Source organism: Brachyhypopomus gauderio, chromosome 6, assembly GCF_052324685.1.
Source record: "Brachyhypopomus gauderio isolate BG-103 chromosome 6, BGAUD_0.2, whole genome shotgun sequence".
Classification (NCBI taxonomy): Eukaryota; Metazoa; Chordata; class Actinopteri; order Gymnotiformes; family Hypopomidae; genus Brachyhypopomus; species Brachyhypopomus gauderio.
Window position 1 is genome coordinate 20,030,059 of NC_135216.1, and position 19,704 is coordinate 20,049,762.

A 19,704-nucleotide genomic window follows, 5' to 3' on the forward strand; every position below is an offset into this window, starting at 1 on the left:
GGTTTTCAAATATACTTTAATGTTTATGTACAACCAGATACCAGCCACTCTGAGGATTCTATCTGCATTACGTGGGTCTGAATGAAGGTCTCAGCAGTCACATCAAAACAATGAAGAGTCTCCAGTGTCAGCATGTTCATGTCAGTCTGGTAAGAAAGCATCCAGAAGAAGGACCCTAGTCATAACCATAACCCTAACGCTTGCTCTCAGGTAAAAACTGTTCAGGTTCGAGAGTGTCCAGCGCGGCCAGGGCGTGGTCTCATTCGGGCATGCCTTGTCCGGGCTGAAACACATCTTCAGCGTACAGGTCTTCAGGAAGCTCCTCACCTCCGTCAGCAAAGAATGTGGGGAATGGCGGCTGGTGGAAGTTGTTGAGGTGCTGGGGTAGAACGCTGTCCCTCACCTAGGAGAAGATGGACACAACGTCCCCATCAGAGGTCAGGCATGTGTACACTGTCTCATCGTTGTTTGCGTGTCCTGGGTGAGTCTCTGAAGAGAGACCCGTGTACACTAGCTGTGTTAGTGTAGAACTGCACTCAGGGCTGAAGAATTTGTGTAAGTGTAGACGGTGAGCAGTAGACAGCCCCAGAGTTCCAGCTCAGCTGTGTGAGCCACGAACACCATGGAGACCAAAGTGAGGGAGTGAGGAAGCACACTGAGCAAATCTCACATCTATTTAGAGGAAAGTGGGAATACTGGAGAGATCCATGCACATATCAGCAAACAAACTGGACGGCAAAGTGCTGACAGCAAGATCGATGCTCTAACGATTATTAAGGCCCATTACAGGCGTGTTGAGAGATTTTACAGTGCAGAGGTGGGGAGACTGTGCACGTGCACACACACACACACACACACACACACACACACACACACACACACACACCGTACGGGACTCTAATTTTAGTTACACAGCTGAAAGCGATGAGTGTAGGAGAAACAAAGCAAGAGTTTCAGAAGCGCTTGTGTGTGTGTGTGTGTGTCACCAGTATTCTGAGGCACTGAAGACTGTAATCAGGGTTGCAACTACATATTTTCTGAGGTGTATGCAAACATACTATCGGTGCCCCCCCCACTCCACCCCCACCCACTCGGCAAATTATTTTCTGGCATCGATACGGCGCCCCCTCTAGTGCAGCGCCCCTATGTGTCGCATACGCTGCATACCCCCTTTTTGAGCCATTGACTGTAATGGGTGTATGCATGTTAGACCTACAGTAATAATCAACTGCCATGGTCCCATCAGGAAATGTGCATGTTTGATTTTACCTGGCCCTGAGTGTGTGTGTGTCCGCACATGTGTTCTTGGCTGGGTGGGTGGAGGCGTTGTCTTACCTTGACTAAGCAGTTCCGATGGCCTGGAACAGAGCCGTTGACATACAAGACATTATATTTGGTGTTCACCCTCCAAACCTGTCCACACACACACACACACACACACACACACACACACACACACACACACAGAATCTCAATCTCTCTCCTTCATAGGCATCCTGTGGTAACTGTGCAGGTCCTGCAACATTAACGCAGCACAAGCAGAGAGTCCCCTAATAAAGAGACTTGAGCAATGTAATTAAAGGGTTGTGTGTATGTTTAAGAAAAAGGCAGTGTGGTACATATGTGTATATTTGTGTGTGTGTGCACCTTTAAGCCAAAGTTTGTGCGGTAAATATTTCCCATCCTGCCTGGCATTTTCTTCCCTTTGAAAACTTTGGCAGGATCCTGTGAGGATAGGAGAGTTCATCACACACATGTACACACAATCCCATCACACACATATGTACATGTACACACAATCCCATCACACACATATGTACATGTACACACAATCCCATCACACACATATGTACATGTACACACAATCCCATCACACACATATGTACATGTACACACAATCCCATCACACACATATGTACATGTACACACATGGAGCTAAATCTGTTGCAAAACTTGAGAGCATGAAGGACCTAATTTGAGAACTTGTTAAACTAAATTTGTACTTGTATTTTTAATTTGAGAACTTGGTAGCACTTGTACAAGTAGCACTTGTAGTTTTGATGTGAGAAATTGTAGAATAAAAATCTGAGCGCGAGTGTTAAAGAATCACTGGCAGGAAATGTGCACGAATTCAGCACAACTTCAAATCTGCCCGCCTCGACTTTTGCAACATATATCTCTGTGTACCTGTTGCAAAACAAATTTGTGCACTTCTATGAGGCAGTGGGCGGGGCAGTGGGGGAGGGACAAAAATCGTGACTCAGCTTAGTTTTCACAACAAAAAGAAAAGAATTGGAGGCAGAACAATTGCAGATAATTCCTTCTATGATGGCACAAACACCTGTATATTTTTTAACTGCATTATTTTTCTAATGATACAAGCATGGCAAATGGTATTAGACAGCAATACTAGAATATGATCGATAAAGGCACTTGATGAAAACTTGAATCTAGAGTAGCTAGATTGCCCAGACACATAAGAGTTGGCCTATATAAGAAAATGAAGGCTAAGCAGCTAGCAACGATGACTAACTTAGCTAGAAGCTCAGTGATCAGCAACTGGAAGCACGCATCCCCACTTCCATGAAAGCTCGTACAATACTAATAATACCTAACGTGAAAGCTTCAAGCAAGCTCATGTATATAAATGCTGTAAATAACCGATTCAAAGCCAAACACAACCCATGTATATTTATTTTCAGTGGCGAGTCATACTTACTGGTCATGGGTCTTCACTAGAGATAGGCAAATGAAAAAAATGACCGTAGTATTAAAAACACGTCCACACCTATGGTGTCATTTCCGTGCAAAAACTAGGGGGTGCAAAAACACATTTAAAAAATACACGTACAGATTTAATTTTACAAATTCTCAAATCAGGTCCTTCACGCTTTTTTTGCAACAGATTTAGCTCCATACATCATGCACATATATACATGTACACACACATGTACATGTACACACATCCACACACGTACATGTACACACCCACGTACATGTACACGTACATCCACACACACCCATCACACACACACGTACATGAACACAAGTACATATAAACACACAAACTCACGTACATGTACACACACACACACCCCCATACGTACATGAACACACACCCGTACATGTACACACACACCCATGTGTACACACACATACATACACACACCCATACGTACATGAACACACAACCGTACATGAACACACACACGCACACACCCACACACATGTACACACACACCCACGTACATGTACACACACACCCCCCCCCCACACACACACGTACATGTACACACACACAAACACGTACATGTACACACACCCCCATGTACACACACACACACACACACACGTACATGAACACACACCCATCACACACACACGTACATGCGCACACACACACACACACCCATCACACACACATCACTCACCCCTCCAGGTCCCAGGGCTCCTGGTCTGCGGTGTGTCTTGGTTTGGCCATGAGAGGCTGGCTGACCACTGAAGCCCCAACGCTTCATCACACCCTGAAAGCCCTTCCCAATCCTACAACACAGCACCAAACACAGCCACATTAACGCAGCACCAAACCAAACACAGCCACATTATGTCACCTACCAATCCAAGGTGGCCAACTCTCACCTGTACTGATCCCTCTCTGACCTGTACTGATCCCTCCCTCACAAACTCTCACCTGTACTGATCCCTCCCTCACAAACCCTCACCTGTACTGATCCCACTCTCACCTGTACTGATCCCTCTCTCACCTGTACTGATACCACTTTCACACATACTCACCTGTACTGATCCCTCCCTCACACTCTCACCTGTACTGATCCCACTCTCACACACACTCACCTGTACTGATCCCTCACTTACACTCCCACCTGTGTGTGCGTGTGTGTGTGTGTATGTATGTGTGTTTGTGTGTGTATGTGTTTGTGCGAGTGTATGAATGAATGTTCAATTTATATAGCGCCTTTCAAAATACCCAAGACGCTTTACAATTTTAACACAGGTACAAGTCACAGACAACCAATCACACGCCGGTGAGAAGCGGCAGCCAATCGTGCACAGCGTACTCTACCGGGATCCACAGCCCCCTGGGGGACTGAATGGCGGGCAGGAAGGGGAGAGAGGACAGACCTTAGTGGCAGAGCACCATCCACCACTGGGCATACAAGCACACACACACAAACACACACAACTTTTTATTGAACAGAGAGACACAGACACACGCTCAGGGAGAATTTGTCAGGGACTGCCAATTTACCAAACCTCCATGTTTTTGGACTGTGGGAGGAAACCAGAGACCCCGGAGGAAACCCATACAGACACGGAAAGAACAGGAAACTCCACTTAGATAGGGACTTGAACCCAAGACCCCAGTGCTGAGAGGCAAACGTGCTAACCACCAAGCCATCGTGTTGCCATGTGTATGCATGTGTGTGTGTGTGTGTGTGTGTGTGTGTGTGTGTGTGTGTGGGGGGGGGGGGGGGGGGGGGGGGGGGGGGTTATCGTGTGCGTAGGTTAGTGCTGGGCGGTATACCGGTTCGCACCGAAAACCGGTGTTTATTTTGGTTATCATAAGAATTTTTCACATGCTGGCACATATGGTTTAAATAGCCGTCACGTTAGGGTTAGGGACGCTTTTCATTGCTGCGCCGCTAAGCAAACGTTCAACCGAGCGCAAATCTAGCTTGCTGAAAACGAGGGACGTTCTGAGCCACAAATTCTACCAAACATTTAAGTAAAAAAGGAACTTTGGCAAAGAAAGGAACCGTGTCTGTTGTCAGGAAGAACATCGGGTTTTAAAAGTCGAATGTGGACCAAACAGTCACTTACTTAAGCACCTTCAGCTTAATTAAGTTACATATTTATACAAATGTGGTCGAAACGATTCGAAATAATTCGCTTTTTATCACATTAAAAAGAGTTGGTACCATCTCCCCAGTATTCGACCGCTGATGATATTTTTTTGTTTAAATATTATGTTATTTAAAGGTAAGATATTTGGGACTTTTCAGTACAATACAACCATTGATAAACAGCCCTGTCTAATTTATGTCTAAATACCTCTTATTTGTAATTAAGAAACTGGTGTGTAATTTATAATATTATGTGTAGCTGGTTCACATAAGTTGTATAAACCTACAGTTTTGCTGATGTCATGCAGGGGGGGAACAAACCGTCAAATACCGTGAAACCGATATAATAAAAAAAAAAACCGTGATATAGAATTTTGGTCATACCGCCCAGCACTAGCGTAGGTGGCTGTGTATATGGGTTGATTTTGTGCGTGTGAACATGGACACTTACGTTTTGGCTGTGACGTCCACATACTGTCCTGGGCGAAAGTGAGCAGCGTATAGTGGTGTGCCTACAAACACACAGGTGCTTAAGTAAAAACACCACAGCACCCTGAACACATTCACCTCACACACAAAAGACTGTTTGCTTCTTAACATTTTTTCCTCGAGGATGGACAGACTCTGCAGCAGTACCGCCCACATCCCCACTGTAACTACCTGGTTTGATGACAGCATTGTCCGTCACTCGGAACCACGTCAGTTTTTGTTTGGGTGGCACTCCAGCATTGCGGTACATCTCCATAAACTCATCTGACCTCTGTGGAACAGACAGATAGTTACACACAACTGTCTACCTCTACTCCATCACTGGGCCACACACAGGCTCAGATGGAGATGTTGGGACAGCCCCAGGGTTCCACCCACTGAAGAGGGAGGAAGGGGGGAGAGAGAGAGAGAGAGAGAGAGAGAGAGAGAGAGAGAGAGAGAGAGAGAGAGAGAGAGAGAGAGAGAGAGAGAGAGAGAGAGAGAGCATTGAATAAAAGTGAAGATATACAGAGAAAGGCAAAAGGTGAAGATGACAGATTTCACTGCTTCTATGAATTTTCTGGGATGTGAGCACATAAAAGGAAGTACACACATACATACTCACATAAAAGGGGGAAACGTTTTTAGCCCCAACAACCAGCGCAGCTGATCTGCCATCATACTCCTCTTTAGACAGGGACTTGATCACATGGCAGTCCTGCACCTGAGATAGAGACACACACACACACACACACACACACACACACACACACACTCAAAACTGGACAGAGGCAGGTGGATCATCCATCTCCTTTGGTTCATTTGCATTTGCTATCATGTGGCTGCCTGAGTGCTGGACACAGGGGTCATGACCCCTACTTTGAAAGTCAGGGAAGTCTGTCCAACCGATTCCAGAAATGACCCCAGTATCAGTCCAGAAGAGTGTAATCCTAGAAACAGCGAAAATCCTGTGCTGTACCCTTAAACTCTCTGTTAGAAAAGTGTTGGGGTTAAGCCCTCTTTTCCCAAAGAATGCAAATGCAGTCCAGATTAGGGATGCAAATTATCGATTAATTCATTAATCGTTAGTTGACTGATCTTATCGATCGACTTTCGATTAATCGATAAGCGGGGTTTTTCACCTGAATTTCAGTGTTTCAATAGGGCTTTTAAAAATATCAGCTAAATATACTGCTCAAAAAAATTAAGGGAACACTAAAATAACACATCCTAGATCTCAATTAATAAAAATCTTTGAAATCAGTTGAAAATCTCTCATTTCTACCTGTTGTCTGTTCCATTTGCACAAGAGCAGTTGAAATTGATTCACAATCAGTGTTGCTTCCTATCTGAACACGAAGTGTGGATGACTTGGAGTTACATTGTGTTGTTTAAGTGTTCCCTTTATTTTTTTGAGCAGTGTAGTTAAAACACTTTGTTCAAAAAGTATATATTATATTATGATAATTATATTGTATTATATTATATATTGCTCAAGTAATTATGCATGAGGAAATTTTTATGGTATAACAAAATACATTCTTTCATTTTAAAAAAGGAATAAATTAAGGACTGGCTCAGTTCAATTTGAAACATTAGACATAAAAAAAAATGTTTAAAAAAAAGAAAAAATTAAATAGAGAGCCAAACAGAATATTATTGAGCCCATGTTTGGACAATGTTTCTAGCTTTGTAGTGAACACATGCTGTACCGCGACCGGAGAGTGCCCAAGTTTCCACAACATCATTGAGCTTGTCAGTTAAACTGTCAGCGGTGTGTCTATCCGACATGTTCGTCGTAATCAGCACTGCAGATTTTAGCTGCCAGTTCTCGTCACTGTAGTGGCACGTCACAGTAATGTAACTTTCTGTTGTTAGAGCCGTCCAACAATCTGTTGTAAGGGCTACAGTAGTAGCAGTAGATAGCTTTGTTTTTAGCTCACTCGTATTTTTTTGTAGCGAGCTTCGAAAACGCTCGCCTTCCCAGTGTAGCTGTGATTTTAGGTTGACCAGGTGCACTGGTGATATGCAGGACAGCTGCATGCATGGTGTTCAAATGATAATTGAGTGAGCTAGTGGAACTGTTGTACTTCAATACCGCATTACACACAGAACATTTGACTTCTTTGCCTAAATTAACAATGTTGAAACTGTAGCGACTACTACTCCTCGCAGCGAATTCCCTAACAGACAGGCACTTGGCCCTTTAAGTGACACTGGGAGAGCGGCGCCTGCGCGCGCCAGGGGAGGGGAAGAGAACAGTGCTATTGTTTGAGTTGCGTGGAAAATAAAGTTTCCCTCCTTGGGATTTTCTGGATTACGCAGTTTCTGCCTCGTTTCCCGAACACGCTTCAAAATGGTCCCACACCGCACGTCTTTTCGCCCGCTTCATTTTGTTTTCCACTCTGGTCTTTCGCGACACGTGTTCACCTCTCGTTCTTACGCTCTGTTCAAGTTAATACAGGAGCGCTCTCTAATGATTAATCGTGATTAATACATTTTGATCGAGTAACGGCTTAATCGACAATTAATCGAAAGTCGATTAATCATTTGCATCCCTAGTCCAGATGGAATATAAATGCCTGATTTATAAATAACTGATGACTTAAATAACTTATCACAGTATGGCAATAACTTGTCACATGACTGACTTCACGCCAAACAGGTCAAACTGCTGTTCTCCATGTCCCACTAAGAGTGAACAACACTGCCCGGCATCACCGGGAGCACAGTGGCATTACCTGGTGCACAGTGGCATTACCTGGAGCACAGTGACCACATGTTTTTCTCCCATCTTGGTCCACAGTGGCATCATGCCCAACTTAATGGCAACAAGACCTACCCGTCGACTGTCTGTGAGAGAAAAGGATTTGGCTTTCACAACCTCAAATACAAACTGAACACAAAAGGTGAATAATGGCGCAACAGGAGTTGGTCTGTCACAAATCATATTGTGGCTGTAAGCTGGGCTATAATACGCACCTGCAGCCCACTCATGTCGTGGCCAGGGTTCATCTTTCAGAGGGTTCAGCCGATCTGTGGTCAGGTGGTTGTACTCTTCCACAACAGCCTTCCCCATGAAGGACACATTTTCGTTCGTTAGATGCTCATCCCACCACGTAGACGTTTTAAGACTCCTGACGCACTGCACACCTACAACTCTGGTGCAAAAACATGGACAAATGTGATGAGATGTCATGTGAGGTGATGGTAGGTGATGTGAGGGGATGTACTGGACATGGCCGTTTGACGAAAACGGCCAAATGTACTTACAGGTTACAAAACAACACAGACACGAAATGTAACCCTTTTACGCATAAACGTCATTATCAAAAGAGAATCCATAATAAATATCTTAAATAAACATCTTAAATAGACACTTACATAAATATCTTGCTATCAAATACACGGGAGCCGTCAGCAGTTTTAGCAGCTACACTGTGCGGCTCCTTCATTACCTTGGAAACGAAGATACGGCGCCCGATCGGGAAACAATTCCGCCCGCTGCTTTTAGCAATGCGTCTCCGAGATTAAGGATCCTACAAGCTGCCATATTTTGGAAGATTACACAGATTGTAGTTGCTATTCAAACCATGTCTTCATCACAGTTCCTCAGAAACACATGCATGCAATTCTAGTGTTTGTCCTGAAATGTCATTCCCCCAACTTCCGGTGTGTTTTTAAATGCATCCGTGAGCGCTCACTATATAATTATTTTAGTTCCGCTCTAACGTTCGTTCCAGTATTTTACGTTCAAAACGGTACACGGATCATTTTTACTTAACATATTTACTTAAATTAGAAACTGTTCAGATATACATATGTATTTTTTCACAACATGCATTAATATGATGTTAATATTATCCTACCTCTACCTATGTCATCCTACCTATACAGCCTAACCATAATCCTAACCAACAAGCAAACTAGATGTTGTGATGGTAGATAACATGTAGAAAACAATAGTGACATAGCTCATAGTGACAGTGATGAACAACCCAGCAGGGACTGTTCCACCCTCATGCACCACCCTCAGGCCTCCAGACCTCTGGGAGAAGACTGGTGTGTAAGGGAGAGACAGGACGGTGGTACAGTGACTTTAATGGAGTTTGGGCAGGAGTTTAGGGTCAGGGTTAGGGTTTAGGGCTTAGGGTTAGGGATTAGGGTTAGGGTAAGAGGTTATGGTCACTGTATGAGTCGGTCATGAAGACGTCCTGTTGCACTGTCTGGATATACAGACAAAATTAATTTGTGTACATTTTGCAGTGTAAATATCTCTCATGAAATGTTTGGACTAAAACAAAGAACTCCAAAAATGAATGGGATAGCAATAAAGCAAAGTTACTATTCCTGGGTCTCAGTTTATTTACATTTGTCACCTTAGCCTGCAGATTCTCTGAAAGAATATCAATTATGAGGCTGGTATATGCTCAGATGAGCTGGGATCTGTGTATGGAATTTAGATGCTCTTTGTGGATCATTACACAGACTTTGACTTGTCCTTGTGGCTCTGGAAAAATATTAATTTATGATAATCTATGATAATCTATGCACCTGTGAGTATCATGCTGTGCTGAAATTACACTTGAAGTTTTGAATTTATATAGTAAACAATCTCTATTGTTTAACAGTTGGTGGTTGATAGATTTTAAATATGGAGGACTGTACGTTTGTAGGTTACAATCCTGAGGCCTGCAAAAACTGACACTATAGACTATTGTAGTTTGTGTGTGTGTACACTTTTACTGAAACGTAAAACCACCCCAACCCTAATACAAACATACCAGCAAACAAACCAGACTATATGCCACAAACACACAAATAAACACAACAAGCAAAGATCCAAGCCTGCCTCAGGTCATCATCATCATCATCATCATCACATCTATCTATCTATCTATCTATCTATCTATCTATCTATCTATCTATCTATCTATCTATCTATCTATCTATCTATCTATCTTCTGGACTTCCTTGAGATAATCTTATCTGATCACTTTGTGATTTTTCACTCCCTGCAAAGAAACTTCAAATAATCTTTGCTGAAAGTAAAATCCTACATCAAAAGCAGCAATCATTAATAGAGAAACCATAGCCTTCTCTCTCTCTCACTCTCCCTATCCCATGTCTCTCTCTTTATTTGTCTCTCTCTCTCTATCCCATCTCTCTCTCTATTTTTCTCTCTCTCTATCCCATGTCTCTCTCTCTGTCTGTCTCTTTCTCTCGGAGGATTCCTTTTACCCTGGTGATCTGAGTGCTTAATTATACATGACTGTGGAGTTAATTAAAAGGCTGTGCATGTTGATGTGAGAGTGTGTGTTTGTGTGTGTGTGTTAGTGGTGGTAGATGTGTGTGTGTGTGTGTGTGTGTGTGTGTGTGGGCGGGTGTTGGTAGATGTGTATGTGTGTGTGGGTGGGTGGTGGTATATGTGTGTGTGTAGATGTGTATGGGGTGGGGTTGTGGTGGATATGTGTGTGTGTAGATGTGTGTGTGGGGGGGTTGTGGTGGATGTGTTCATGTGTTACCTGGGCTGACAGGTACAGGGTGTCAGGTGTTAGGGGTATTTGGGTGTCATTACAACTATTTCACAAATGGTTAGAATCTGCATACATGCTGGAACAAACAAATGAGATTATTGTGTATGAAAATGTTTAATAGCATTTTGCTGTGTGTATACTCCACATAAAGAACTTTTCCCAACACTTTCAAGTTTAGCCTGAAACCTGATCCTTCTAATCTCAGGACCAAGTACTCACAGCCTTCAATAAAAGGTTTAAAGTCCTCTTACATCTGGCTAGCCAGTCTGTGTAATTGGGGTAATTAGAGTGATTGGGCTAATTTGGGTGAGGTATTGAGTAGTCATGGACCCAGTGGTCACTATGAAGGAGATCCAGAGTTCCGTTGTAAACCTCTAGGGCCCCCATACTCAAATAGCGGCCCTATCTATTTCTGGCCCGCGAGCAGTTTTGAAAAGTGTTTTTTTTTTTAGGAATCTTTTTTTTCAATCGCGCTATCCGCTCTTATTTTGAAATCGCGCACCGCGATCTCAAGACGCTGCCGGGGATTGCCTTTATGGCAACAACAAACACGTAGCAGACACCCAAATGCGTTCGTCTACAGTTTACGTTCACAGCCACAACCCCCCCCCCCCCCCCACCCGTAACCGGCCCCTTCAGTGATTGAAAAAATAAAATGTGGCCCGCCATCATTTCTATTTGAGTACCCCTGCTCTAGGGATACGATTAGGCTTAGAGTTAGAGTGGGCTGTACCATCACAACTCCACATATATAGATCAGTAACTGGGCTGTATCACCACTCTCCACATATATAGATCAGTAACTGGGCTGTATCACCACTCTCCACATATATAGATCAGTAACTGGGCTGTATCACCACATCTCCACATATATAGATCAGTAACTGGGCTGATTCACCACTCTCCACATATACGGTTGTTTTATACATCTTCTGATGCAGAATCTTGGACACATCATCGGTGATAGTACCTGGGGTCACAGGGGGTTTCGGGTCTTTCAACTTCAGACCCCCTCACCCAGGCGACCCGACCGGGAGTGATCAGTTCCCGGCCTGTGTCCAAGAAGCGCTCATCCACGCCTTGTCCCTCTGGATCCATAGCCATCGAGACGCTTTCTCAGCGACCTCTGTCGTTGAACAGATGGCTCTCCTCCTACGTGCCCCTGTGATGCCTAGGAGACTGTATGCCCTGCAGATTTATTTCCCTGCAAAGCCCCTTTCCCCGACCTCAATGGGTAGAATTCTTGCACTCCACCCTCTTTTGCGGCAGTCCTCCACCAGCTCAGCGTATTTCTCCCTCTTCCTCCTATTGGCTTCCTCCATCCTCTCCTCCCAGGGCACCATCAGCTCCATCATGATTACCTGCTTGGAGGACTCTGATTGCAGCACTATGTGTGGTCTCAGGCTGGTTTCCATGAATGAATGAATGAATGAATGTTTCAATTTATATAGCGCCTTATCTAGATACCCAAGGCGCTTTACAATTGTTAACACAGCTACGTTACAGACAACCAATCACACACCGGCGAGAAGCGGCAGCCAATTGCGCACAGCGTACTCTCTACCGGGATCCACAGCCCCCTGGGGGACTGAATGGGGTGCAGGAAGGGGAGAGAGGACAGACCCTAGTGGCAGAGCACCATCCACCACTGGGCACACAAGCATTCATGCACACACACTCAGACAACAACTTGTTTTTATTGAACAGAGAGAGACAAAGACACACACTCAGGGAGAGACACAGACTCAGGGAGAATTTGTCTGGGACTGCCAATTTACCTAACCTCCATGTTTTTGGACTGTGGGAGGAAACCGGAGATCCCGGAGGAAACCCACGCAGACACGGGGAGAACATGGAAACTCCACTCAGATAGGGACTTGAACCCAAGACCCCAGTGCTGAGAGGCAAACGTGCTAACCACCAAGCCACCATGCTGCCCATGATGTTTCCATGATGTTCTCAGGGAACTTCAGCTGTTTTCCCAAGTCCACCCTCAGTTGCCAGTCTTTTGCTGTTCCTAGGAGTCTTGTTTGGACCTTAGGTTGGGGAGGAGGTTTTTCCCCAGCCTTCACAAATGGTATTCTGTGCCTTCATGGTTGCAATTGCTTGCTGCAGTCAATGGCACAGTGGATGGATTCAGCTACTGCCATCAGCACCTGGTCATGGCGCCAGCGATAGTGACCCTCTCCAAGTGCCTTCGGACAGCTGCTGAGTATGTGCTCCAATGTTCCCCTACCCTGGCACATTGTACATAATGGAGCTTCCACCTTGTTCCACAGGAAGAGGTTTGACGGGCTTGGTAGGACATCGTAAATGGACTCTATGAGGAATTTTATGCGGAGCGGTTCAGCCTTCCACAACTCCGGCCATGAGATTTTCCTGTCCATGGCTTCCTCCCATCTAGTCCATGCACCCTGCTGACTTAGCCTCACCCACTGGCTTGCACGCTGATCTTTGACTCCAGCCTGCATCTCAAGTTGGACCCGGTCCCGCCTTCCCTTGCCTCTAAGCCTGCCAAGGTAGGTTGTTAATACGGTTCCCAGTCCCGCCTGGCCGGTAGCCACAGATCCCGCAAGCTCTTTGTGGAACAGCCGAGCTTCTGCCTGGTCCACCGCCTCTTGCGCCTTCCACTTTCTGCCTGTCCTCACCTCAATGCCAGTTTGAGCGACCTTTGGGTCCTTCGATTCCCTGTACTAGAGAACCTCCTTTGCTCTGGCAACTATGAACTCCTCTGTAAGGCCTTTGATTGGCAGGGTCATCTTGTTGTTGTTGCCATAGAGGGTGATGCTGCTGAGACTCCGAGGGAGCACCAGCCAGCGTCGGAGGTGGCTGCTGACCCTCCGCTCAAACCCTTTCCACGGTAGTCATGGGAAATTCATAGATCAGCAGTGGCCATAGTATCCTGGGCAGGATGCCATGCTGGTACACCCATGCCTTGAACTTCCCCGGGAGACCAGATTTGTCCACTGCAGTTAGCCAGCCATCCAGTTGTTTATTGGTAGACCTGATGGAAGCTGTATATTTCAGGGAACAGTCAGAGATCTTCCCCAGGCTGTTCTTCTCTGTGACTGATGGGATCTTAGAGCCTCCTAGAAAGAAGCTGAACCGGTCGGTTAACTTCCCTCCCTTTAGGACCAGAGACCTGGATTTCTCTGGCTTGAATTGCATACGAGCCCAGGTGGTAAGCCGCTCCAAGCCCTGAAGGATCCATCTGCATACTGGTACTGACATTGTTGTTACTGTCAGATCGTCCACGTATGCTCTGATGGGAGGCTGACGGATCCAGGACTTGGTTGTGGGCCCTCTGCACTCCGGCTCAGCTGACTTGACCAGCATGTTCATGGCCAAGGCAAAGATAATCACTGAGGTGGTACATCTGGTGATGATCCCTTTCTCTAGCCGGTGGTGCTCTGATGTAACTGCACCAGAAGAGAATCTCAGGTAAAAGCTGTTATAATAGTCCATGATTAAGACATTGATCTTGCCTGGGACATGGTGCCTCTCCAGTGCCACCTCCACCAGCTTATGGGGTATAGAGCCATATGCTTTAGCTAGCCAAATCACTGATAGGTTCCCTTTCCCTTCTTGAGCCTCTCTTATCAGCTGTGTCATCACTCCACTGTGCTCCAGACACCCTGGTACCCCTGGAATCCCACCCTTTTGTACTGAAGGGTCAATGTACTGATTCCGAAGTAGGTAGTCTGATAGCCGGTGGGAAAGGATACTGAAAAATATCTTCTCCTCAACATTGTGCAGACTAAACTGCTCGATGGTGGTAGAGCTCTCTTCTTTTGGAACCCACACCTCTTCTGCGGCTCTCCATTGTTGGGTGACAATCCCTCTCCTCCAGATCGCCCTTAGGATTTTCCACAGACGGCTCAGGAGTTTGGGGCACCTTTTGTACACCAGGTAAGGTCCTCCATTGGGTCCAGGTGTTGAGTTGTTCCTTGAAGCCTTGACCACAGACTGAATTTCTTTCCAGGTGGCGGCGTTGATGTTGAACTCACAAGTTGGCTCAGGTGGCTTGATTAGGTCTCTGCATTCTCCTAGGTCCTCCTCCATCACTGCATCACTGTATGTTTCGTGGAGGTATGAGTCTACCTCCTCTTTTGCGCAGATTAGATGGCCGCTCCGCTTCTGACCTAGCAGTTGTTTGGTGATCCCAAAGGGGTTAGCTAGGAATGCAGCACGTCTTTTAGCACTTTCCTTTGCCCATCTCCTATGCCACTCTGCTCTTCTGAGGGTTAGCAACTTCTTCCTCAGAACATCATGAATTTCTTCTTGGCCCGACTTCAGGTCCTCACTTGCCCTTTTGAACTGGTTCTTCAGGTCCCTGAGATCCCGTCGCAGCTGTGAGATCTTCTCTGCCCTGCGGATCTTGGAATACACTGAAAAAAATAAAGCATTGGCTCAATGTAATAAAATTGAATTAATCACACAAATTTTTTTTCATTGACTCAATCCAAAAAACTAAATTCATGACTAAATGAATGAACTGACCAGACAGACACAAAATTAAAAACAAAAACGAAACAGCTGCCCCCAAAATAAAAGCACTGAACTTTTATTTCATGCACTTATCACACTGTAAAAGGCATCATAGTCACACATTTACCTTTGACTTCTAACTTATCAACGATCTCGCACGGGCCAGTCAGAGATAGTTAGAGGGCTGGATGTGGCTCGCGGGCCAAACGATGCCCAGGTCTGAATGCTGAATAAGAATCACAGATCAAATGGCACTGTGCCTTCACTGTGCTGCAGTGCAACCTCCCTTTATGAAAGAGTGTAACACTGCACCAGAGTCACTGCACCAGAGTCACTACACCAGAGTCATTGCACCAGAGTCACTACACCAGAGTCAGGGAGGAAACATGCGTGTTCTTCTTTATTATCAACATGCAACATACAGATTGGAATCAGAGTGGGCAGAATCTCACACGTGCAAAGAAACACAAACACACACACACTCATACACACATGCACACACACACTCATACTCATACACACATGCACACACACACTCATACTCTTACACACCAACACACACACACACACACACACACACACACACACACACACACACACACACACACACACACACACACACACACACTCACAAACATTCACCCACTAATACATACACACACATACACACAACCCCCAAACACACACACTTACATTGTTGTTCATATACATACATAACAGAGAATGGTTATACTGCAAATACTGCAAATATCTAAATGAACTTGCAGATTAAGAAGTTGTAAGAAATTTAGCAAAAAGGTTAAACAAACCTTTAGAAAAGAAAAAAGGTCTCTACCCACAGAGCATTTTCTGTTAAACATGCTTTCATGTAGATATTAATGGACACCTTTTATTGAGCTCTACACCCTGTACACGTAATTTATTTAGTGTAAGATTTTCAGGTCTTACAGATCACACATGCAAATAAAAACTAAACTGAACGAATTGAAAAAACAAAATAAATGCTCAAATAGTTTCAACATACAACAAATCATCATTAAAAAATAGTAATATCATTAATATCTTTGCTTATTCAAACTACCTTCAACAGCCGACTCTCTAGAAACAAATTCTTCAGCTAGAGATATTCCCTAGAGACAGGTCAGTGAAACTGCAGTGCATTTTAAGTAAGTAAGTATTTAATGTTGTTTAAATGGTTAGTACAGCAAGACAGATCCTTTTTGTTGAGATGAAGTAAAGAAAAAGTTGTATAAATGTATCAAATGAAACTATATATTACAGATAATAATATTAACAATGATAATAATAATATCAAACATCTGGAAATACTAAAATACTAAAATACTCAGTAACATTCTTTGCAACTATTTGAAAACCATCTAAATGTTCCTGTTCTTCGGGGCGTTGGTGGAGTTCAAGGACTGAAGGCTCTCGGAGACTCAAAGTCTGACAAACCCTTGGGCTTGAGACCTTTGCTGTTGTAATAATCCACCACCTGGTTGGGCACCTCAGCCAGCACACTCTTAGCTAGGGCAGCAGGAGAGGCCTGGAGGAGAGAGGGGAGGAGAGAAGGGAGGAGAGAGGGAAGGGGAGAGGGGAGGGGAGGAGAGAGTGGGAGAGAGGAGAGGAGAGAGGGGAGGAGAGAGGTGAGGGGAGAGGGTAGGGGAGGAGAGGAGAGAAGGGGAGATAGGGGAGGAGAGAGGGGAGGAGAGGAGAGGGGAAGGGAGGGGAGAGGGGAGGAGATGAGAGGGGAGAGGAAACGAGAGAGGGGAGGGGAGGGGAGGAGAGGAGAGAGGGAGGAAAGAGGGTCAGCACCAAAAAGACAGGAGAAACACCATCACTCTGTGTACTGTGTGGGACAGGTGTCACTCTCATTTAACTCCATCCACAGGGCAGGTAATGCAAAGTGTAAGATCAGCCACACACACACACACACACACACACACACACACACACACACACACACACACACACACACACACACACACACACACACACACACACACACACACACATACACACACACACACACACACACACACACACACACACACACACACTGCTCCTTCATTCTATCAGCCCAGACTCCTGATGTAACACTGCTGATCCTGTATTCTAACACCCTTGCACCAAGGGGGATTAGTATATTTATCAGGTAGTGGCTGCTGATTGGTCCAAACTCACTGGAGGTGGAGCGGCTGACTCTCTGTCTCAACGCGTTTGTGTTAAGTACCCGCCATGGTTTGGTTGTTCTGATTTTAACAACATGTCAAATTTAATTACACACACCACAGCTTTCCCTGACATAAACAGTGGAGAAACTCTAGAGGTGGTACACAGCTGCTGAGTGTGTTGCTTGTATGATTAACTGGTGCAGAGGGAACACAGACACACACCAGCAACACTCAGAAACCACTAGATAGTGATGGCAAAAAGGCACTCGTTCCATTGTAGTTCTTACCTAGTTAAAACCTGCCATTTAGCACACACACGCACTGCGGTTCAGCACACACACACAGCCATTCAGTACATGCACACTGTTTAGAAAACAGCTGAGTAAAATACAAGTACTATTGGGTTTTGTAAAAAAAATGTAATAGACATTTTAAAAGCTTATTTCTGTGGACGTGACCCAGACCAAGGGATATTCCTCAATGTCAAGGAAGAGAGGACGCTGGTGACTGTCTTCCTGCACTCCGTGTCTCACACATCAGTGAGGTGCATGTGAATTTCTTACAGGAGCACCAGCAAACTCTAGGCTGGGCAGGTCTGACACTCTCTAACACACACACTGACGTCATTAAAGGAGAAACTGGTGTCTCATAGCTCTGATGTCCTCGATCCTTGATGTGAGATCCTCGTATCCTCTGACAGAGACTGGACAGGAGGATGTTTACGGAGACAGACAGGAGGGAAGGATGCCCTCATCTCTCTCTCAAGCTGCACTCTCTTCATTCGGCTTTCAAAGGAACTTAAGCATTCTTCCGGACGTGTCCTGTCTCCTGCTGGTCTCTGAGGGGACGTTTCCTCACACACACATCTCATTGCTCTTTCCTTTTGCCCCATTTTCTTCCTATTAGCAGGTGTGTGAGACTGTAACACCTGCACATTTGCCACATTATGCTATACACTGTACCCCCAGTCCTTCCTCTTCTCTGTCCTGCAGATGAGATACAGTGTCTCTCTGTGGCTGTACTCACATGCTTGAAGTTGTGGAAGGGCACAAACTGGACGATGTCTCGGAGGACAGGTTCGCCTTTGGGTGAGCGCAAAATGCCGTCGTCACCATCCAGCATTTGCATGTCGCTGAAGTCAGCATTGCCTACGCCAACGATGATGACAGACATAGGGAGGTGGGAGGCGTGGACGATGGCTTCCCGTGTGTCAGCCATGTCTGTGATCACGCCGTCTGTCAGGATCAGCAGAATGAAGTATTCCTGAGGGGGGGGGGGGGGGACGGACAGAGACAGCACATAAGAAGGAGGGAGAGGGAGAGAGAGAAGGAGAGAGAGGGAGAGAGAGAGGAGAGAGAGGGGGAGAGGTTAACACACATGCAGGGAATCTGTTAGCGTGTGGTATTGTGTGGTGTCTCTCCTGCTAACCCACTTACAGAATCCCAGTTTCACCTCCTCTTCCTCTTCCTCATCTTTTATTCTCTACTCTATCAGCCTCCCCTCCACTCCCCTCTCCTCCCCTCCCCTCTCCTCTTCTCTGAATATATAGCACAACTAAACAGAAACAGATAAAACATTACCATGGCTTCCTTGGTGTGCATCTCCTCAGAGGCAGCGTTGGCTACCTTCTGGATGATTGGAGCGATGTTAGTGGGGCCATAGAGCTGGATCTTAGGCAGACAGTTCTGATAGGCCTCCACCACACCCTGAATCCCTGGAAAAACAACAACATTATTCAATAGAAATGAAACCTCAATTTCAAACCTCTTCCATCTCCATCAGATCTTTGGTCACTTTTCTAATATCAGTTAAATCTAAATTGAACATGCACACACTCACGTACACTCACACATACACACATGCGCAAACACACATGCACGCGCACACACACACACACACACACACACACACACACACACACTCACCAGCACGCACACATGCGCACACACACACACTCACCAGCACGCGCACACACACACACACACACACATACACACACACACACACACACACACACACACACACACACACACACACACACGCACATGCACACACACTCACCAGCACACTCTGGGTTGTCCTCATCAAAGTTCACAGCAAAATCATGAGAGACCTGAAGGACAAACACTTTATTTTATTAACTCTTTCACTGCAAACTAAACTATAAATTTA

At 45.3% G+C, this 19,704-nt stretch overlaps 2 protein-coding genes and 1 pseudogene across 6 annotated transcripts in view; all 3 read right to left on the reverse strand.

Moving 5' to 3' along the window:
* mrpl3 (mitochondrial ribosomal protein L3) lies at positions 1-8,999 on the reverse strand. The gene is made up of 10 exons (XM_077009500.1): positions 8,792-8,999; positions 8,316-8,494; positions 8,095-8,186; positions 5,959-6,057; positions 5,526-5,625; positions 5,317-5,377; positions 3,432-3,543; positions 1,648-1,725; positions 1,336-1,413; positions 1-403 (listed from the first exon to the last, which is right to left on the reverse strand). The coding sequence occupies exons 1-10, from the start codon at positions 8,884-8,886 to the stop codon at positions 260-262; spliced, it is 1,038 nt and encodes a 345-aa protein (XP_076865615.1). The 5' UTR covers positions 8,887-8,999; the 3' UTR covers positions 1-259.
* A 2,911-nt stretch (positions 9,000-11,910) lies between these two features.
* Positions 11,911-15,481, reverse strand: LOC143516355 (uncharacterized; annotated as a pseudogene).
* Positions 15,482-15,746: 265 nt separating this feature from the next.
* cpne4b (copine IVb) overlaps positions 15,747-19,704 on the reverse strand; it is a 36,972-nt gene continuing 33,014 nt past the window's right edge. For all 5 annotated transcript variants that reach the window (XM_077009506.1, XM_077009507.1, XM_077009502.1 and 2 more), the window contains 4 exons: positions 19,594-19,645; positions 19,113-19,246; positions 18,559-18,795; positions 15,747-16,904 (listed from right to left, as the gene is read on the reverse strand). In XM_077009506.1, the coding sequence (XP_076865621.1) occupies positions 16,773-16,904; positions 18,559-18,795; positions 19,113-19,246; positions 19,594-19,645 (555 nt within the window). In that variant the 3' untranslated portion in view covers positions 15,747-16,772. The remainder of the gene's footprint in view (positions 16,905-18,558; positions 18,796-19,112; positions 19,247-19,593; positions 19,646-19,704) is intronic.